At 37.4% G+C, this 23,173-nt stretch overlaps 1 protein-coding gene across 1 annotated transcript; it reads left to right on the top strand.

Moving 5' to 3' along the window:
• Window positions 1-447: 447 nt before the first annotated feature.
• LOC105672465 (centrosome and spindle pole associated protein 1-like) lies at window positions 448-22,742 on the top strand. Its single transcript, XM_012367408.2, has 7 exons — window positions 448-945; window positions 3,484-3,649; window positions 6,439-6,570; window positions 17,351-17,453; window positions 17,537-17,723; window positions 20,760-20,841; window positions 21,202-22,742. Exons 2-7 carry the CDS (start codon window positions 3,497-3,499, stop codon window positions 21,346-21,348), a joined length of 804 nt encoding a protein of 267 aa, XP_012222831.1. The 5' UTR covers window positions 448-945; window positions 3,484-3,496; the 3' UTR covers window positions 21,349-22,742.
• The last annotated feature ends 431 nt before the right edge of the window (window positions 22,743-23,173 follow it).

Here is a 23,173-nt window from a genome sequence, read left to right as displayed (position 1 = left end):
TATGTTTTTTACACACTTAGAAAAAAGATTTCAATTGTAAATCACGAAATTCACACATTTCTTTTTCATATCCGATTTTTTTCTGGAGATATATGTTTCTAGTGCATCTGATATATGTAAAATTGAATAGTTCTCTCATCCACTTAAATTTTGTCGTTTTTATATCTTTCTAAATATTTTTCTTTGCTTTAGATACAAGAATAACGCAAATCCATATAAGAATGATTTATTGACAGAATTATTTTTAGCTATTGTGTAAAAAATTATGTAATTTATTTAAAATGTACTACTACATTCTTGATAAGTTCAATCAGCAATCGAAGCATAATATTACGTTAGAATAATAATGCAAAATTTATATGTACATGAAGAGTTTAGCAATATTATTTAATTTAGTACGCAAATATAAATAATTCGACAAATGTTGAATTTAAAATATTCCGAACGAAATTATTACAGGCTGTTTATGGATCAATCAACTGTTTACCAATATCGGTATTCTCAAGTGGCTACTTCGCCGATTACACCTTGCCCTCTTTACGCATCGGGGGATGCTTCCGATATCCACGAGTCGTGTCGATTGTTCGAGGGTAACCTGGTGGTTACTACGTTCCTGATTAGAGACTGGAAGTCGAAGGTTGAAACATATAGCGAAGTTGATAACAACGGCACACACAATCATGCATGCACGTAAGTATCCGTGACGAAAATCGTGCGCCGGCATGTTGGCGAACGCCGGGACGTCGGCGGCTACCGCAACCCCCGTGAAGCCTCCTGAAAGCATCGGATTCACAAGGCAGTCGCGTGTTCCCGCCGTCACGATGAGGCCAGCTAAACGCGGTAACACCGTGAGAATGTAATCGTTTCGCGAGAGAGGTATTTACCGCGCGCACCGTTTCATGGATCATCTCTTCTCCGTGATGACACGCGAGAAATCGTAACGTCGTAAGTAGAATAGATTATCGTATTTGATTCACGGTCGTGAGAGAAGAGTGTATATATACTTACCTGACACTCGAGCGAGGAAAACATCGCCGCGAACGGCGGTACCGCTCGACGACCACTAGCACCATCGTAAACCTCTGATCGATCTCTCGTTTTTACGCGTATTCCAGTCGCATTACGGTTCGATTGCGCTGTCAGTTTCGGTCGTTATTGACCGTAAGACGAGGTATTGATCGGCTTTTTCCTCAAGTGACACGCACCGTCGGCATCGGAACGCGCTCTCGCCGGTGAATCTGCCGGAATCGATAGTCTACGCGATTCGTCTACCAATTTCGCCGCTGCTTCCTGCGAGCCGATATAATATTTATATTTGATCGTCACGTGAATTTACGTGACTTGGTGACGAATCCTCCTGTCTCTGTCGCTTGCCCGATTGAATATTATTATTGCATAATATTGCCGGGATTGAAATCGAATTCTAACAGCGCGAAATTTGTTCGAAATTTGCATCTTTCGACGTCAAATAATGCACGCAATGGAACTATTTTAGTGACCTTTACTGTTTTCCACGTAGTACTCTCTCTGCATTTTTAATTATACTCTGTGCTTTTCCTCGCGCTAGTTTATAAGAGAAAAGCGGAAAGTAATCATTACATTGAAATGTAACCAGCTTTTATTTCACTATTCAGTTTGTAAAAATCAACTTAGACGCGCTCTCGTTGTTTCATCACAGGAAGAAAAACACCATCGTTGTTTTGCCTAACAAAAGTACTTTTCACTTATTAAAGGGCTGACGAGTGCGACGTGGTAAGCCGAGAAGCTGTAAAATCGCATTCTAGTCTGAAATAATATCATCCGGGACCGTCGAAAATGTGTCGCATCGTCGCGTATAATAGCGCTATTTGCAACTCGCATTTTTTCTCATTTTTGTAACCTGCTTTTTTTTCATACAGTAACCTCGCGTGAAACCAACAATACTCGGAGGTTCGCATCTGGAAATCGGTTTTATGGTCAATTGCACTGTTGAGTGCATTCGCGGCTTATTTATGGGTCGTGGGAAGTGTTGCAGTGCGTTGCGCTTGTTCGTAAACCTGTACCACTATCTAAACGCGCGGATCGCAAAATAAAGCACGACATTATTCTATTCCATACGTACAAACATCCCATCTAGTTGGATTATTGAAATTGTTGTCGGCCCATGTCCGGCTCGATCTACACAACAATCCATGATTTGTTTCTTTGTATATTTTATATAATTTCGTATATTGAATATCTAATAATACATTTTATAATTCTACTAATAAATGATAAGTAATACTAGAGAATGGTAAGTGTAAGTAAATGATGAATGATAAGAATAAAGTGTAATATTAAAAAGTGTAGTTTGTATGTCTGCTGATAAAAGATTTGCACTTTTTTAGACGTCTTGTGAAAAAGTCATTATTACGTATACTGAAATTGTGATACGTACGATTTAAAAACGAAAAAAAGACAATCTGTGGCTCATTCAATATCTTATAATTTAGATTATTGCTATAATTCACTGGATGAATAAAATACGAATATATCAATAGTACACTGTACTTTTCAATATTTTAAAAATTGCTTTCCTTCGGAAACAGCTTATTTCTAATTTAAGCTTAAATTTATTGATATGATTTAAGTATTATTAATTCTCGTTGGCGATATTTAATATTCGAAGTCAGGAATAGCGCTCTAAGTAATGTAAACGCAAAGAAATGCGCTTTGCAATAACTACGGCGCAGATACGAATCTGATGCACGGCAAAGCAATAAAATATAAAATAGAAGTTACAACAGTTGTTCTCGCGTGACAGATAAAAGTGATTTATTAAACGTGATCGGAACGTAAAGGGTGACTATTATTTATAACGGTCGAGTTCAATAAGTATGGGCTTTTTAATTGCTCCGTTCCATGTCTTCTATATTTTTTTTCTATTTCTTTTTAATAATGAAAAATTTCGAAGGTACAAATATATAGGTATTCGTGTGATTTTCAATTGGTCACAAAAACAGAATGCTGCTAAAACGGTAAATCTAATACAACGCTCGTAATTTGAGCGTCAGCGTTCTAATCCGCAGTTGTATTTCGTGGAGGTCGGGCCGCGCGAAATTAAATCATAGCTTAAATGTCGAATAAACGAACAAAGCACGAAGCTTTATGCAGGTGGAGCGCTAGAGGGTGGGCCGCAACTCGTTTTTATATCGGGAAACGATATATAAAACCGGATGTCTCGATTACAGTACGGTGTTCTAGCATTGGCACTCCCATTACACCGTCGACTACGTACAACGACGGCGCGTCTCCCGAGGGAAGAGCAATATCCTGTTAAATCGATAATAAATGACAGAACCACGTGTCGCGGCATGCGACTAGCGCCAAGTCGCTCCCGCTCTTATTTTAGCATTCGAAATTCAAGCCGGCATATATTTAAGAGGTCCGCCTCGTATCGCGATATCGCCGTGATCGTTTGCAGCCGTCTCTTTATTTCTTTTCTTTTTTTCTTGCCCCGATCAGAAGCAGTACATAAATGGCGCAAGGAATTCTCGAGACGACGTACGAGCCGGAAGTCGAGGAGGAAGCGAGGAGAAAGCGCGAACATCGAGTGGTTCAGGAGGGCACGGCGTTGTGGAGGCGACGGAAGGAGGAGCTGCAACGTCAAAAGCACCGTGAACAACGTGAAGTATGTGTCAGAAATGGGTGTCTCCCCGGCTCGGCTACGTTGCTGCCGTTTATGCCACTTGCCCTGCGGCGACCGCCCCTTAACGTCATTGTCTCGGCGCGCTATTGTTACTGATCGGATAAAGGTCAGCTGCGCGAGATACGGTTCCGAGATATATTCGGTGAACCGGAACGGCGTTAAGACGCTGAGATTTTGGAACCAGTCCCTCGCGGTTGTAAACCGGAAAATACGCAAGCTTAGCATCGCTTCTGACTTCAAAAATATCATTAAATTCAGAATCTTTCCAGTAAGCAAAATGCAACGTTGGCAGATTGACAGCAAATTTTATGAAATTTTTATTTGCATGTTCCACATCTTTTAACATTTTCCTACTATTTTTGTAAATAATAAAAAATTTAAAAAATGCTTGTATAATTTTCAATTGGAAATAAAAAAGAGAACGTTGCTGAAGTCAAATTTAGTCTGTCAATCTGCCAACATTGTTAACGGTTTTTTATCTTATTTTTATTATTTTGAGATCATGTCATTCAAGATGATATCGAAAATTTGAAAGACGATTAACAGATATTAACTGCATTTTTTACTAAACAACATGTAACCAATAAAAAATTTTCCAAAGTAGAAAAATGTTGCAAGCGCAAACGTTTTCCAATAGCGTTCGATAGAAATAATTGTCATGAAATATTTCTGGAATGTAAGTCACTCGACAATATCAAATCGAGATCAAATATTTAACAAGTACTTTTAAAATATTACATCGCACTGGTATTTGGCTCCTGCTTATTATTGATATGTTTTGAAAACGGAGCCTTCATTCAATTACGCTCTGATTCGTGCCTGACCCGGTTGTCTTTTTCCGTGTTTCGCGCGGCGTACCGTTGAATTTGCAGGGGAGAAATTACGTGCAAGCGAACGGTAATAAAGCTACGAGTATCCTATTAAAGTGGATTTCCATAATCTTCGCCTAACTATCCCAAGAAACAAGCCGCGAAAGATAACCCAATAATCTATCACGGTCTCTCGCTATGCTTTGCGTAAACTGCACGCCGTGTCTCTCGTGCTTGTTACAAACTTGTCACAACAAAGTAGATACAGGCTGCTATTGTAAGACACGTCGAGATCGCATTAACGATCGCAATTTTTGGACGCGAGTGCGAAAGTTAATCGGAGTAAAAAATTGATGTTTTTTTTTTCAAATAAATTAAAAAAGCGTCTATAAAAATCCTTGAAAAATATACAAAAATTATTGAATTTTAAAGTGATTTGTAAATCATATTTTCAATCCAGATAGCCAAATGTTAGCAATGTCCGCAGATTGATAGTAAATTTGATCAAAAATAGAATGCTGCTAAAATCAAATTTGCTGTCAATCTGCCAACATCGCTAACATTTTGCTTACTGGGGAATTACTTTAACATTGGTTTTGCTTTCAGTTTTTTTTAGAAAACCCGAAAACCCAGTTGTTGAATTGTTCTCCTATCAATTTTCCTATCTACTTTTACGCCAATCGTATATTCGACATTTAAAATCTCACTATCCGGTTTTCATGCCCTTCCATTTTATTTCAGTATTGACGCGATACAACGATGACACGCAATCGTCGCCACGATGGTCCTAAATGTTTGCGGAACACACACGCTCGTTATATTCATTACCATCCCCTGTGAAAATAAATAATCCGCGCATGGAATATATTATAAAAGCACACATGTACACGCGGGAAAACTCGACCCAGCGTATAACACACGTCGCGTACACTTTGTTTCACCGTTCTAATAGCTCAAAATACACATCGAGATTATGTCGATGAAAATCCAAGGGTAATTATTGCTCCGGTGATTATTTCGTATCGCTAATGCGACATTGTCGACCGCATTAAATTGCATTCGCCGCGCGCGTGTATTGGGATTTATCGTGTAACCGATATGCTAATAAAGACACAGGCGCGGGATCGCTCGCGTGGTCCTCCTCTCTTATTACTCGGGAATCTGGTGCAGTCGCGGTCTAGTGCAAGTACGCGCGGTCGAATGCAAGTGCATTGCCAAAGTGCATGTTGCCAAAGGAGGGCCTGATATGCTTCAGGGCTAATCCTGCTTGCAAGTTCCATGATACGAGCACAGGAACGTTAACCCTTTCGCTGTTATCTCGAGATATTCGGAAACCTTCTGCGTTATTAAGACTAGAAAACACAATTTCATATAATTATACTTAACCGCTTAAGTAGAAAATATTTACAATGTTTAGATTGATAAAATTTTTTGCAAAATGTTTGCAGGAACTGAATTATCTGCACACCGGCAACCAACTATGGTTATCGATCCGCGTACGTATACGCGATTAATAGTCAAAGCGCAAACTTTCTAATTTAATTTAGAAAAAAAAGTGGAATGATTCTCATCTAAGCGCGAAAGCCGCTTTTAATTAGCAGCATTGTATCAGGCGTTGAATTTAAATATCCCTCGATGGCTTTCGCTCTGAGCGTAATTGCACCCGTGCGAATAAGCGACCGCGCGTTGTATTTTTCATCGTGCATAAATCACGCGACACGCAGTCTCATATATTTATATAAAATCTCTGATATGAAAGTAATAAAAGTTTAAGTGATAAAGATATTCTTTTAGTATACGGTCTTTGCGTCTTACGCGACGAAAAATGTAGCAGACGCATAAAATGTATGACTCGCTTGAGAACGGACGGCGACCTGCGGATGAGACCCGGGTATTCTGCAGTTAACACGCCGGCTGACATTTATGTTGCCTGGCTTTACGTTCTTAATTTTCTCCTTGCAGCTTCAGGAAATTCTGGCCAGTTACTCGCCGTGGGGGAAACCGGGCGGCGGCGCGCCCTGCGCGGCCACTTTAAGGAAGAAAAACGTACCTCTGGAGCCGCCCGAGCCGTCGAGGTGTCACAGTTTCGGTCAGGTAAAACCGCACGGCAAAGAGACTGTTTATTCGCGCCTCGTCATTTTTCTTTCCACCCGAACTATCGACGCGCCTCGCGAAACTTTGCCCCGTAACTTCGATTAGGCGATCGCATGTAGCTCGGATGTACGTTACTCGTTTCCTGAAAAGTTTCAGGCTCACTCACGCACATCGCGTTGATGAATGCAAAAGCGGGCGTTGTACGCGGTAAGATTTGTGTTCCCACGTTTTTAATGCTACGGAGAGCGACGGTTACCGAACCGACAATTTCCCGAAGCTAAATGAGAGTTGGATAGTTCGCGAGAGAACGAAGTTTAAGTGGCTCTATCATGTTGTCATAAGCAAACTGATTCATTTCTCCTCATGGCTTTTTTGACGTTAGATTTGAAAATTAAGACCTTGTTGCAAAAATTGCAGTGTAAAGGAAGGAAAACGATTGTAACTTCACAAACCAATTTTTATGAATATCTAGTTTAATTAAGCACATTTGAAAAAAACAAATATGCCATTTCACGTTGAGAATAGTTATTACAAAAATGCACGACTATGGAAATTACACATCTTTAATTATAACGTATACGTTTTGATTACCGAGCAGCGGAGTAGCGTTACGTATGAATCGAGTTATTTAATCCCTGCGCGATATGTGTATAAACACGTGTGGCCATGTATGAAACGCAAGAGCCAGGAAACAATATCACGCAAGGCTATGTGCAGTGCAAAGTTTTCAAGCAACACAATTTGTGATCCAATGTTACGTTGGAAAACACATATTAGAACATTCCTTGTCTGACATCAGCTTGAAAAGGTAGCCGTGAAATAGTGGCAATCTTATTTGATAGATTTATTTTCGCTAGAAATATAATAATTCTTTTATTTTATTTTTTTATTAGTAACGCAAATAACTCATATATCGATGCGTAGCATACGTAAATTGGAACTATTTTATGATTAATATACTATTTTTTTTTTAAATTGCAAAAGCTCTCTGAAAAACAAATAGAAATGATTAAATAATGTAAATTTTGTTAGTTTATTTTTTTAATTTATTAAAATATTAAATTAAATGTGCCTTTGCTAAATATTTATCGATGTTTTGATCACAATTATTTGAATTGCTGTTTCAATATATAAATTATTTAGCGAAACATTTGCTACAGAAACGTAATCAAAATATTTGAGAAATTTCAAGAAATACGAAGCGCTTTTAAAAAAATGCAACTATATTATTATTTATTCTAGATTCGTGAAGTAGCACTTATTGTGCAATCTTCTGAAAAAAATGAGATGTTCTGTTACTTGATGTTTTCGATGTTTGTATCCATCATCGGAATGAGAAAGCTTGATGCGATCACACGCGAGATGATTACTCTTAATGCATCAAATGATAAATTTGCGAATTACGTTATAAATTTCTTTACTCTCTCAACCGGAGACAAATGATGATACATCTGACAGAATTGAAGTTTACATATTTACCGATGTGATAAAGTAAATCTTAATCCATCTTCTTCACAGTTTACGTATTATAGATTACATAACATTATCAAGACTTATACAAGATTTTTCATCTTGATTTTTCTCGCAAAATAAGTTTCTGAAATATCATTAAATAACCGTGTTTTATTTTCTTTAATTCCAGTACATTTGATTTCTTTTTAAACATTTTGATAAATACTTGGTGGTTGCTATTTTATATACTTGTATAATCTAGTCTGTATAATTTCTCTAACAAGATGATGTTTGCAAGTAAACTATACAAACTAGTTTTAATTCAACGGGCCGAGATTTACAGGACGACAGCAAATTCTCCTTTGCCCCTTCTCACCTTTACCATGTTTAACTTCATTAATTTGACTTTAGTGTGTATATTAAAGCGAATGTAAATGAGATGTCTCTGATTAATTAATGAAAGGTTTATCTTTGAGAATCAAGTATATCTAATAATGATAAATAGTGATCGCACGAGAAGAGATGCCGTTGCAATTAGAAATCGACTATTAGAGATTCGCTATCGAATTATTGCTGTAAAGGAATTAAGAGCAACCAAAATCAACGCAAAACAGATTTTTCTGTGATTTGAATCTCGTTTTAGTTTCGCCGCGAGATGAGAAATTGCATTTACCGAATTGGATGCAAAATTGTAATTATCGAATTTGACAAATACAAATTCTGGAAATTCAATAATTTCTTATTTTCTGTTTTCAGTGTATTACGATTTGTTATAAAAATAATTTATTTGAAATAATTTATTTAAAAAATGCGAAAACTAATTTCGTTGTTGAACTTTGCGAATGTATTTCGCATTTCTTCAGTTTTATACAAGCAGCGCAGGATAAAAAAAGTACAAGAGCGAGAAATATAGCAAGAGATCAGATATTATTTTTACAATCGAGGTAACAAAGGGGAAACAATCTGTCTGAAGCGCTTTGGAAGGAAAAGACCTTATTCCGTGCAGTGTTATCTTTGCACTTGGGAAAATTATTGCTATAAAATGTAAGAGAGATAAAGAGCGAATCTTCATATTAGAATAACCACCGTTATCAGCCGTTTGTTCGATCAATGTGTATGTATAATAACTCAATTTTTCCCTCCGGTGTCGCGCGTAGCAAACTGCCTGCGAAACCATGTTTCGATAATCGTTGGCGATTTTTCAGATGTTCTAACAGTTCAGTCATGTAATCCTTTCAAATTTAACATGGTCATACAAAAATATTCTTTTTGCTCCTGCATTGAAAACAGAATTTGATAAAATTTAATTTTTTTCAGCAAAAAATACTGATTTATTATGAATACGGAATTTTAATTATATCTTGAAATTACACTTGAAATTTCCATATCTTGGGAATTAATAATATTCACACTCTGATACGTGATATGTTTATATGTTTCATAGATAGACAGTCTATATATAGATAAAATTAATCTCTGACAGAACGAAGCAAAAATGTCCATGGAATTCACCTCGCCTGTTGTTTTGATTAAACGTGCTTCGTATTTCCATGCAAATTTCCATACGTTTTCTTTGCCGTGACACGAATGTATAACCATACGCAATTTTTTGCTCGACATGCATTCATCAAAAGGAGAAAGAATTTCATATATTTTTTCTCTTAAGCACACGTCAAGATAAGTGAGGATAAGTATATATTTGCAACGAGTGCATAAGATAACTTTTTTTTTTAGCGAACTTAATTGTTTCACGTATTTAATATTTTTCTATTTTAATTCCAAAAGTCGATTAAATGTTAATAATACAACTTGTATACCTGTGCATTTGCCGCATGTATGAAGAAATGTTAAACTGTTATTACAAGAGATTTTAGAAATAGTCATCGTATTGGCATGCAGAGACAACGAAGTCACGAATTGAATTAATTTCTATCAATATATTTTTAGCCGCCACAGCAAAATGCATTTTATTCAGACATATCCGTGATATTTGCGGAATATTTTCTGCTTGTAGAAGTAAACGCTTTAATTTCACGATTGAGGAAATGCATTGATATCTCTATGCATGAGAGATTTTCTTTCAATGGATAAAAGCAAGAGACGTCGCTCTATTTTAGGGGTATAATTTTAGATGCGGAAATCGATTGGTCCGTTAGTTACGCGCGCTTGCTTTTATAGAACTTTCCTTAAATGCGTTTCCTTTCAACTGGAGAAAACTTTTGGTTGCCTGTGTGTGTTTTAGTATGCGTCGCCAATTAGATCTGCATCTTTCTACGCTTATGATCGTTATAACCGCGCGCAATATCGTGCGCGTGCGGTACGCAGCGAGTACGCTGCTACAAAAAGTATTCTCCGCTCTTCCATAAAATTTCGTACAAAGACAAATTACACACGACTATTTTCGGTTCTCAACAACACGACCTGGCAGACGTCGCGCTTGGAATAGTATAATGACGTCGAAAGTTGCTTCTTTTATTATATAAATACTGTCGAGGCAGCGCACGGGAATTTCAGAAAAATGAGCTCAAGGAATGAAACGTACGATGTTGACTCTCAATCCAATTGCATTTTTGATAAAACGACTCAGTTGCATCAAGAATTAGTTTTTTGGGTTAAATAAAAATTCTTTCTTCCTATGATTTCTTTTATAAAAAAATTTAAAGAAAAAGTATAAAAAATCTAGGAAAACATAATTTAAAAAATCTGGTTAAATGTTAATGTAGCTTAGATAATTCAAATTATACGTGCAATCTCGAAAGATTCAAAAATCGCAAATAATACTTGCAATTAAATAAAAGGGTGTTGGATGCGACAAGTGAATAAATGCGCCAGCATTTTCGTGAATTTTCGTAAAGTTAGTTATAAGTAAAGTCAAAATAAATAGATAGATACGTTTACGTCGATCAACACTGACGGAAAAGTACGATTGCAAGCGGGTGCCGACAGTAATTCGCTCGATTTTCGCCCGTAAGTGGGCCGGTAACTTTATCGTCCTTGCGCTTGTGTCGATCAAAAGTGACGATATCGCCGGCACCTCCCCTGCGGAAGTTTCCATTAATATCTCATCTGACCTCGTACACGATACCTTTCCGATACCGCAGACACGAAGTTTGTATTGCAGTGTCATCGCGTGAATGCGGGACACGCGACGATGTGTGGAATTTAGCGATCCCCGTTTTGTATAGACAGTTAACACACAAGGTGGGTCAAATGTTACTATCTCCAATGACGTGATTTTTATCAATGTTTTTTTCGTAAAGTGATATCTAGAATTTGGCAAGCTAATTAGAAAAAAGAATTTAGAAACAATCGAATAAAGCACAATATTAATTCATAATATTAACAGTTTATTCTATGAATAATATTTCTGTTTAATTAAAAAACGATAATTGTGATACCGTTTCATTGATAAAAAAATAGATGTTAATATTTTCTGCATCTTTTGTTTGTGAAAGTAAAAAATTATGACCTTATTTATTGAATATTCTATAAAGTAATATTAAAAGATCTTTAATCTAAATATATTTTCAGCTTTTGATGACTTTTGACCCAAGCAATCGTAGTAGAAATTTGTTCGCAATTGACATAAGTAATTCTTTTGTCAGCTTCCTTCACTAAAAGACAGCCGGAATGGATGAATCTACAAAAGGATGCTGCGATTCTTTTTTTCCCGGAAGTCGTATTGCTATCATCTATATCCAAATGAGTCGAGCTTTATTGTCGGATACGGTATCGACTCGTCATGCCAGCAAATACGAGAAATCTCGTAATGGACTTTCCTTGTATGCCTTGGACACGAAGCATTTTTCTCGTGGCAATAATTTCGAGAGAGCGCCTGTGCCGCCGGGGCCGAACACGTCGTATCCGCTCGAACTCGAGACGTATAGTCGATTTCTCCGATCACGTAGAACTAGAAACGCTACTCCTACTTCCACAAAGTCGATTCTCCAATACCTAATACGGCTTCGACGCGAAATTTTTGACGCACCATATACAGAGTTGCGAAAGAGAGGCTTTTAATAGCACCAGCTAGCGCCGTATAAAAATGGATTTTCTATTTATCTAAATGAAAAAGTGGAGCGCATCGTTTTTCAATTCCGAAGTGTTCTAAATATATCGTATAACTTTTTAACCACGAATGAAGAATATATCTGGATGTATTGAATATTTCAAATTACAATGGGAGATTTTCCTCCGAGAGTGCAAAAGTAAAATTTTGAAAAAAATGAATTTACGTTCTTTACCATCTCGAATTTCCTAATCTTTTGTAATGACGAAAACTGATTACGTTAGAGTAGTTAGTCGAAGCAAGCCGGCTTACTTCGAACTTAAGTAGATTAAACTAAACCGGCCTCAAGCCTAATTAAAGCAGATTTAAAGAACATAAGAAGTTACAAAATATTTATTCGCGTTATATATAAAATTATTATTTTACTTAAATATGGCTGTGCGGCGAATAATCCATTTTACGCTTGTTTCACTGCACGAGAAGAGGCGAACGGTTCGAGAAATCGGCACACAGCCATACGTGTATAAACATTTGCAAACATCCCCCGTCGCAGCGCAATTTTCAAGATTACGTGCCGGTGGTAGAAATTAGACTGAGCCGCTAATCGGATGCAGACGAGGTCCTAATGCGATCCGCGCACAGGACCCCGGGTATGACGGCGCGAGTGTACAGGAGCGCCGGCATATAGACGCCGGGCACGTGTTCCGGCACGATTTCGCGTGCGTACGTAGGTAGGAAACAAGCCTTGGAAACTGCTTAATATGCGACGGCGCCGTGTGCTTAGCTGGTGCATCCTACACCGTTCTGGGGGCGTCCTGGTCCTGGCGGAGCTCCTTGGAGGGATCCCAAGTTGCTGGGTGTGCGCTTCCACGAATCCATGGTACGCATATCCGCCTTGCCGCGGGTTAATCGCACGCAGGGATACCTCGCAGGGTGTCTCGTTGCGCTAATTAACGGAAAGAGAATCCTTAATCATCCGGGCCGCGTTGCACCGATGATTCTCAAAGCTCTCGCCGGTTCTTTGTGCGCGTAATATTTCAGAAATGTCGCTCAAAATATCGTCAAGTATATATGTATATACTTGGCTATATATCCGTCATTTCAATTATACAATGAGAACGCGAAATGTTAATTCAGGCGCTACCTAAAAACGAATTCATAGCTCCTTTCTTGAAGCACAAAGTCGTGCTTTTCTCTTTAAAAATGGATAACAGAGAGTTGAGTACATAAAGGACGAAAAGGATACTTCACATTTTATAATAATAAAATATTTAAATTCGGTTTTAGATTTTGAATCGACTGCCTGCTGCAATTTAATTATGGGATTATTTCGCAATTACGTTACCGCGGCATATTATATTAATACGTTAAATAGATTATTTCGGTACATCATAGAGAGAGGACCTTTTCGCACTTCCAAATTGCTAAATCAATAAGGCACAGAAATTTCATGTCGCGTATGTGCGATATATAGCGTAGATAGAGATATGTTTCAGTGTTGAGACAATATATAACGACGTAGTCTAGTGGCATATAATTCAGTGCAATTAGCGCATCGTCGCACGACGTGCCGAACATGCTTATGATGCTAAAGTTATACCATGGGAACTGTTAATTTAAACATCACTTGCATTAACTTTCTATAAACTTACTTTGCTATAAACAAACTTGTTATTTTATTTTTAGAAAAAAATGTATAAATTAATACAACAAATAACAGAAGCAATAACTCAATAATTAATGTACAATAAAAGATGAAAATATTATATAATATTTTAAAGTTAGATAAAATATTAATAACTTCTATTTTTTAATAACAGTAGTCAAAGATTACTTTTTTTACTTGCTGTTTGGTAAAATTTTGGAGACAATAGAGAGAGAAGGTGTTTTGCTTTATTTTCGAGAACTGATTTCTACGTAATTGCACGTTTAAGCAACAACCTCCCTCGTGCTGAGAAACCAATTGGAACGATAACGAAATTACATTGTCACAGCGAATGGGAGTATCTCGCGTCGGCCCTGTACTGGCAACTTTGCATCAAAACTTTCTACCGCTGCGCGAGTAACCCTGTTAGATTGACGAACATTGGCCCCGAGGGGTCGCAAACTATAGACGTCACAGTAATTGAAGGGTTCGCTGCTAGAGAGAGATAAGTCCATTTTGATACATTTTTCCAAGATGTGATAAGAAGCTAATCTAAAAATCTTCTTATTACGTTACATCATAAAATGAAAAAATCGAATTGCTCGTTGCAATTTTGTTATAAATATACCATGTATTTGTATCAAAGCAATCGTAAAAAAAAAAAAATATATATATATATATATATATATATATATATATAATATTTGATAGTAAGCGGATTTGATAATATTTTTATCGGAAAAAATTGACGTGACCTGTTTTACTATCAAAACTTAATTTAACAAATTTTTTTTTTTTGATTTTGGTACCTTTGACATGTAAGCAGCATCATGATATATACGGCTCAGATCTTGTTAAAGTTCATCCAAGATTAGCCGAGGAATTTTATTTACAGAGCCACACAGATTAATCCGTCTAAGCCACTGTTTTTTTCATTGCTCGATTCTAAAATTATTTATATCAGCAGTATTTTTGCTAAAAAAAAATCATCGCAGTTTTCGACGGTAAATACGTCGCAATGCGCCCACCGAATTCGTATAATATATACGCATTTTTTTCCCATAATTATGAAAAAGTGATTGCTGTTCGTAGATTGCAAACTGCACCGTATCGCACGAAACTCTTCAATTATTTCTGCGTTCGGCCGTGATCTGTTTCCATCACTGGATCACGTACGTATCGGTAAATGATTTCACTTGGCGAGAAAATTATTGATTTCTTTATATCATCAAGAATGAAAGTATCAATCGCGGGAGAAGCACTTTTGGACGGGTGAGCAGCAAAAAAAAATATAAAACACGAAAACATACGAGCGCGCAATACAAATTTGCGTAGGCAAAACAAAACACGATATCTGTTGTTCGATGTTCTCGTTAAAACGAGAAAAGTTATCTACTCCCTCATGGTGAATTGCTGCGCAATTAATCCCGAGGTGAAGCGCAAGTAAATCGCGGCTGGTCATTTTTTTTGCGCGCGCGGTGTAATTTACTACATAAAGCGATACCGCGACGGGAGATACATAAAATGAAGGGAGGCGCGTTTTTGCTAAGAAATTAAATTGTGCCCAAATCACGCGCCGAATCGTAGTGGATTTTTTTTTTTTTTTTTTGCAAGCAGTAAATACAATAAATTGGCCGACGGGGAGGAGTCGCGTATTTATTTGCACGCCGCGTGACGAATGCGGCTAATCTGATGGCGAGGCACGGCCGGTTGAAGAGGGAAGTTTTTCGCGGGTGAAATTCTCGTAGAATTATTCTGTACCGCTTTATTCTTCGGTGGAGCAACACCGGTAAAACGTCATGCCCTATTTTCTAGTTATTCGATAGCCCGCGCTCGATAGAAACGGAATATCAAAAGCGATTCTAATCGCCGATGCTGATCGTTTTCCTATGCAATTAATATAAACAGCGTTTCAGGTGGATGCTTCTGAAATTACGTGCGTCAGTTTTGGGCGCTGACGCTGCCGATTAAATATAAATTCATCGCGAAGATTGGCATTCGATTCCGCGCACATAATTCCCGTAAATCCCGCATTCGTCCGCATGACATTATCAATCGTTATTCGCAATGGTGTTCGCGGGGTAAATTTACAAGTCACATGTATACTCGTGCAAACCCAATTAACTATCTTAGCGCGCGGTGACGCGCGCAAAACGGAAATTACGATCGCGCATTACCCGAACACAAGATCGAGTAAGTTAATCGCCGGGGTAAACTGCGCGCGATGACATTCGCCCGAAATTGATACACAATTTCGCGGCTTCGCACGGACTGCATGCTGCGAGGGCTAATTCTCGGTCGCATATAACGCACACATAAATCTAAAGTTTCTTCGTCTAACAGGATCGCGCGGGATGATTTGTTGAAATCGTTATAAGTTTTTGCGATAATGACGTCGCGCAGCCGAAATAGTGTAATCCGTGCAAATTGCGCGGTGTCGCGACGAGGTGCGATCGATAGCTGCAATGACTTTTGCAACGGTGGATTTATTTCGCGAAGCGGAACGATCGTGCTCCACTTGACGCGAAAGCGTGGCGTTATCAATTAAACGCAATCGCCTGTACGGTAATTCGTTCGTTTCGCGAATATAAATCTGACCTTTTCGAAAATGCATGATGATACCAAAAGAGTCAATTAAAAATTAGTCGGTGATAATTCTATCGTAATTGAACACTTCTCTAGGCTTCGGTTTCTAAAGCGCATTCTCGAATGTCGTTTGGAGGAGCACGCGGCCCTTAATTTTTAATTAACTACTCTATCCGTCCCTCGAATGCGGCAACACACACGTAACCGAAGCGCGTGTTACCGGCTAATTGAACGATTCCCCGGACGCCTTTCTAAGCGCGACCGGAAAGTTTAAACTGAAATTTATTAGCGCATTCTGACTTCGACCGCCTTTTTATTACGCGCAAGCTCCTTCACTTATCGTGTTTATCGGTCAAGTATACATCTGCAACTTCTTTCCAATGCGCGCGCGTATTTCTCTTCTCCTGTCTCGTCGCTGTGTATCTGTCCGCGGGTGTGGATTTATGATGGACGGGTTCATAGCGTGTTTTTTCCCTTATAATAAGCCGAGGGGGTTCGTTGTAACTAGTCGCTTACTAACGAGACCGACATTGATGAATGAACGCGCGACTCGGCTTCGGTCGGATCCAAACTGCGACTGTACTACTAATTACAAAGCGGCCGATCTGCTCGCGAACGAAGCATTGATCCTTTTGTATTTTCTCCTGATTTTATAAATTTCTTACAATGTGTATACTGATATATTCTGCGTTGTGCATTAAAATAATGGCGTTGTGAAATTTTTTATAGTACAGATTGTTGTACAAGAAATTTTCTAAAAATAAAAATCACACAAGTCGAAAGAACAGCATTTTGAGTAAAAATAGAATAACATTTGGAATCGCCGCTGTGTGTATTTTTTTCTTCTAGATTTTTATTTGAAATATATATATATATATAAATCACGAGATTCGCGTGTATATAACAATTCAATATATATTTTAAAATTATCTAATAAAAATTTATGTAAATGATTAACAACAAAACAAGTGTATTTGTTTAAAGTGCATAGAACGGAAACAGCGTTAAATATAACAAACGATAATGAAACTCTCTTCTTTAAACGCTTAAACGAGAAACGTTTAATTAAAAGCTTTGATTTGCCCCAGGGTTGGACGAGTAACTCGATGATCGACAGACTATACAAGAGGAACATAGACCCGCTAGCTGTTGCGGACATGAATAAATTCTACGATGACAGGGCAACGTCAGGTAAATAGCAGAGGTTGCCACTTGCTTCTCTCACCGATATCGGAGCTTGAGTCTTGTTTCTGTGACGATCTTTCGCTTCACAGGTATCGCATCGGAAACACAACCGTTGCAGGACTCGAGGAATCTCTACAACGAGGAGATTCAAGTGTACGAGCTAACAGGCGGTGTCGAATTAGTACCTTTGTTAACTAGCAGACGCTATCAGTCGCATCCACAGACTACGCGCTATCTTGCGACGGATGCCACTCGTCCGGGATATACGATAGAATCGTAAGTACGGATGTATGTAGTGGTGACTGTGAATATCACCTTGCTTTGCTTCCAATGATTGATCGTTTGCTGAATGAAGTTAGCGATCCGAACGATAGTACAGTCGTTGGGAAATAATTGAAACGTTTCGTTGTTTTCATATGTGTATCGAGTCTCTAAATTCGTAAAAATTGAAAACCCACCGTATTTTAATACTTTTTTATCCTAATTTAATTACAACTCAATTTAATTTTTAATACAGAAAGAGCGCTTTTTGTTTGTGCTTTATTATTAATTTACTTGAGATGTTATGCATATTATATCATACACGCTTGTGTGATAAACTGCAAACGTTAAAAATAGCAGAGAGAAAGAAAGAGAGAGAGAGAGCTATTGAGGCGATTATTATAAATACCGATTGTAATTATGTACATTTACTCGTTACTCATTTTAGTGGATATTAAAAGCACTTATTATTTTGCCATAATTTTCTTGGTGAAAATGTGTTATTGATTACATATTTAACAGAGAGATAATTTAATGTTTGATATATCGCTTCAATAAAAAACACACGTGCACATCATAGTATTAAAACTGCAACTAATTTTAGACGCTACCGTGTAAATCGAACACCACGTTCTGTATTACTATATATATTTCAAATATGCATATTGTGCCTCTCTAGCGCTGGTTTTCTATTTTATATTTCAGAGTGTATACTTATGCTTGCGTAACATCCTCTCCTGCATTTTCTTCACTTTTTATTTTCTCCCTCCTTTTTTTTTTCCTCAACGTATTTCTTTTTTTTTTTTTTCTTTTTTAACAATCTGACATGAAGGTCTGGCAGTTTCATATAAAACATAAGCAAGAAAAAAAAAGCAAAAATTCGGGACGCGAGCACGGTGACATATGCGTAACAATTCACACAGTTGTATAGTTGTATTCTGTCATTTGGAGTATGTCAGCCCTTGATTAGAATGCTGTGCAATTGATTTTTCACTTGTATCGCGCAAGTATGATAAACATGACGCGACAGGGCGGCATCTGTAGAATTGGTTAGTAGTGATACGACACTCGGGGGATGTAACTACATTACAGGTAATCAACCAATTGACCTGGATGCACTCGACCCCGACCATTTCACCTGTCCGTTCCAGCTCAATCTCACCCTCATTTTCCTCCCTTGTGTGTTAGCGCCGCTCCAGATATTCATCAACGTAATTTCCCGTCATTACCGCGGAAGAATATTTTTCTACGAAGAATTCACCTCTTGAAGCATCGAGTATCTTCTTTAAAAATACCCAATTGGGAGATTTTACGTAAACTCACTGCATAAATATTATATATTAGATCCCGGTGTTTCTTCACGAATATTCTTGTTCTGTAAAATTTCTCGGAGAAAGAACCAAAATGTGAATCTCTCTAGAGAAATTATGTTATACCTCTACCGAGAGAAACTTGATTCTGAGATAACCATAATAAAATTTTGCTTTCGTATGATAATCTCATTTCTTTTATTTTTGCATAAAAATTCTTCGGAAAGCGCACTTATATTAGTTATACGTTATATGATCATCAGCATTTTTATTTTAAACGAGACTGAATAAATATGCAAGTAAAAATGGATCTTCTAAAGCAATCCAATTTAAAGTTGTAAATGACAAGCTCTGCTCATACATTACTGTGCAGTTATAATATCTTAAATTGAATCTATGATATATTGGAACCGTGGACTAGCGTAGTTTTTAAGCGCCCGTTCTTCTTTCGAACGTTGTAAAAATATTTTTATAACGCATGAAATTCGCTATTAATCTGGTAGAGTAAATAATGTAACTCTTCCCTGGCGTTGCGTCCGACAGGATAATGCCGATTTATCGTTCGATAACCGTGCGTGTAAACGGTCGTAACGCCGGACGCGGGCACAAGCAGCATCGGCCTGACATGTAACGAGACACTTTGATAACGTTTAATGGAATAGCGTACGAAAGTTGCGTACCAGAGGCGTCGCGTTGTTTATAACACAGTCAGCCGACATCCAAACGTTGCGGCGCCTGCAGTAATTAATCACCCTCGATTATCTGTCATCGTGTGCGGCAATAATCCGCTGTGAAAAAAAAACACGATAGAATGAGCTCAAAGCGTTATTCATTTAAAAAAGGGCTTTTTCAATCTTGTTTTATGTTTTTTTTTCGCAATGACAACATAGAACGCCCGGTACTGCGGGCATGTATTTATTTAGTGACATGCGAAGATCGATATAGCGATTCGATTGATCTGAATGCGTTTCTGAGTGCGCTATGCGGGGTATTTGCAGTTATTAGCGCGGAGTCGTTAAAGACTATTCAAAGCGGTATCGAACATATCGATGACGCTGGAGCCGCTCGGACGGAAAGCTTTTTTTCCGCATCTGGCAGTTAGCTTAATTTAACGTTCAACACCGAAACGCAGGGATAAATCGTCTACCCGCTGCATTTAATCACCGGTGAGATTTTTAGTTCACAACGATAATACAATTTTGGTTATTTCTCTTATTTCCGAAATATGACTGAGGAATGCAATAATCGAACACAGAAATCGAGAAATCCTTTTAATAGAATATAAAAATTACATAAGCGAATTCTGATGAGTGAAAAAAAAACTTTGCACGGTTTAATATATAAATTATATACTTATTTTCAAATCATTTCAATGGACTTTATGTCTTCGCTTTTTAATCGTGAATGAAGAAATACCTCTTTGAAAGATATCTCTTGCTTTTAACTGAAAAGAGTATTTTATGTTCAATCAAATTTATTTATTTATATGCAAGAATCCCTCTGTCAGTTCCTCATATTCCAATTTTGCTTTCTGTCTGCAATGGTATTAAATAGTTGGCACAAAAAACCGTGGCCAACCATTCACGTTATCTTAAATAGCGCTACTACTCTCTCGAACCTTTATTTCCTATAATCCCTACTTGACGCACGTACCTTTATCATTTCCGCGGCAGCGGCGCCGTGTCGAACAAAGAAAGGATATGAAAGCTGAGTGTGATGAGAGTCTCCTTTTCTTTTGTAGGCTGCGCGCGCTCGACGTCGGCAATCGAGAATACATCTCGGATCTCGCCGAGCAGATACGACGTAAACGGGACAGAGCGCTGGTAAGTGCTTTATGATCGATGACGATCGCGCGGTGCCGCACGGTAATTCGAAACGGGATTAATTGTATCGATCTCTCGCCAATCTCATTGCCGTCGAACCGTGCGTTGTTGAATGGAATTGACTACGCGTGCGTATACGGATGCTGCGGAGATAATGAAATCACGCACAAGGGTGGGATTTATTAATTCTGAGAGAAAAGCAAAGTTAGCGTAAAAATTAAACTGATTGAGAAATGTATTATTTTCACATTTCTTTTTATTCTACTTCGCAACAAGTGGATTATTCGGTTTTATTCAGCTACCTTTTTTTTTCAGCTTCGCGCAAGTTGCGAATTATTCTGCATTTTGATCCTGTTTTAGGAGGAACGACGGATCGAACAGGAGAGTTGTCGCAAGCACTTCGATACTTGGAAAAGGCTGTGGGGTAGACCGGGCCACGGCGCTCCTATAGATCACGCGCAACGGAACAATCTCTACAACATCCTCCATCGCTCGGCTATCTATTGAATTTTCCCGTAAAGCGCTTCGCCTACCAGCAAGCGTAAAAGCGGAAGAGACCTCGCCTCTGTAATGCTGTGTTTTTTTATGTCGCTACACGGGATGAATAAGGAGATGGCTATTAGATATCAGTGATGCAACACGAGATTGGTAGTATCATTTCCGCAGGAAATAATATATAGGCACGATATATAAATAACTCTCCGTTTCTCTTTGAGATAATTGTGAGTGACATAATGATGTCTCATTTCTCTTATTATTTGTTTTCGCTTGTTTTCGAAGTTGAATTATGTTAATCAAGATCTGCAACGATGCCATTCAAACATAGATGAAAGAATTTGATCCAATTATTTTGACAAGCTTTTAATAAGAATAAGTGTAATTTGTATCACTCTTTTTGTCCTACTCTTTTTATCACTCACTAAAACAAGCTGCTCGTATGCGGAAATTATGTATTATAAAATAAGAAATATGCTTTGAAGTCGAATGAAAAATATGACGCCTAAAAATTCACGATATTTATGAAATTGAAATTGTTTTTCAATGTTACTGATATTCAATAGCAGACGATGCTAAGCGATTAAAATCAAATCTTGCAAAACAAAAAGGAAGCAGCAAAAAATTGTATAAGAGGCAGTAGAGAATTGGAACAAAAATGTGTTAGCGTCGGCGTCCTTTGTTTCTTATGAACCCACTTGACATGAAAAAGCGAAGAGTATATCGGATAACCTATTAAATTTCATGAAAGCCTTGCAAGAGAGTGAAGGGCAGCTTGATAAACCAGGACCATGAGTGACGCCGCGATTGACCAGACCTCAAAGGAGCAATCTCGTGAGAATCTAGTTGCCATAACGGGTCGATAGATTTTAAATTTCATGAACATCAAGGAACTATCATTTGAGTATATGTATGTGTAAGTGCATGTAACGTACGGCGCCGTGAAAAGAAACGTTTCTGATGAATCATTGCATTACTGAAATTTAGATACGTTGCTTCATTCTTATATTTATGGAAAAAAGTATCTCTAAAACACGAGAAATAATTTAAAATTTCGAGATTTTAGAGATAAGTGAAGAATAGTGAAATATTTCTATGTATACTAGTTATTCATTGATAATTATTATAATTGTAGATGCAATATATAAAAAAAAGGTTTTTATTTTTGCTATTGTTATATAATTTAAGCTGCAATTTATAATTTATGCACTACGTTAGATATAAAAATTATATTAATACAAAACTAGTAAAAATATATTTAGGAAAAAAGTTTTCCATTAGATAAGTAACGAAGAAACACATGAAAGGATCGACTGTTTCGATTTTAAATGAGCAAAATGTTACAAGTAGCTCTATATAAGTAGCTTGATATAATTGTACTTTAATACATATTCATCATCAGCAGAGATTTAGCAACTCGTATATTTATTATATTTATTACCTGGTTTAATTACAAATAATTGTGTTATATTTGCGGAGGAATATATTTTTGATTACACAGTTTGATTACGCTTCTCGCATACAAAGCATTTTTATCAGATGTTTGTGTCAAATATATTTGAAGATATAGGTCTTAGTTAAATCATTACGCGTAATTTGTTTGGCACGGTAGCGTAAGAAAATGAAACAGCTACTATTAGCTAACATACCGTACAGAATATTAGTCTTGCAATCACAGTGAGCTTTTTTTTGGGCACATTTTCTTGTAAAAATATGACCCATAATATTTCTGTAGTTATTTTTGTTATTGCTCTATGTGCATATTTTTTTATTTCGGTTATAAGCACGTTGTTACTATTTTTATGGTAAATATGTCATCTATATTTTTAAAAATGGA

The sequence above is a fragment of the Linepithema humile genome, chromosome 4, assembly GCF_040581485.1.
Source record: "Linepithema humile isolate Giens D197 chromosome 4, Lhum_UNIL_v1.0, whole genome shotgun sequence".
In the NCBI taxonomy this organism is placed as follows: Eukaryota; Metazoa; Arthropoda; class Insecta; order Hymenoptera; family Formicidae; genus Linepithema; species Linepithema humile.
This window is presented reverse-complemented; position numbering and strand designations above follow the sequence as displayed.

Bases quoted from the DNA above. Each gene is read 5' to 3' on its own strand.
- LOC105672465 (XM_012367408.2), top strand. From the start codon at position 3,497: ATGGCGCAAGGAATTCTCGAGACGACGTACGAGCCGGAAGTCGAGGAG. The intron at 3,650-6,438 runs GTATGTGTCAGA...TTCTCCTTGCAG, and splicing joins AGCACCGTGAACAACGTGAA to CTTCAGGAAATTCTGGCCAG. The intron at 17,724-20,759 runs GTAAGTACGGAT...TTTCTTTTGTAG, and splicing joins CCGGGATATACGATAGAATC to GCTGCGCGCGCTCGACGTCG.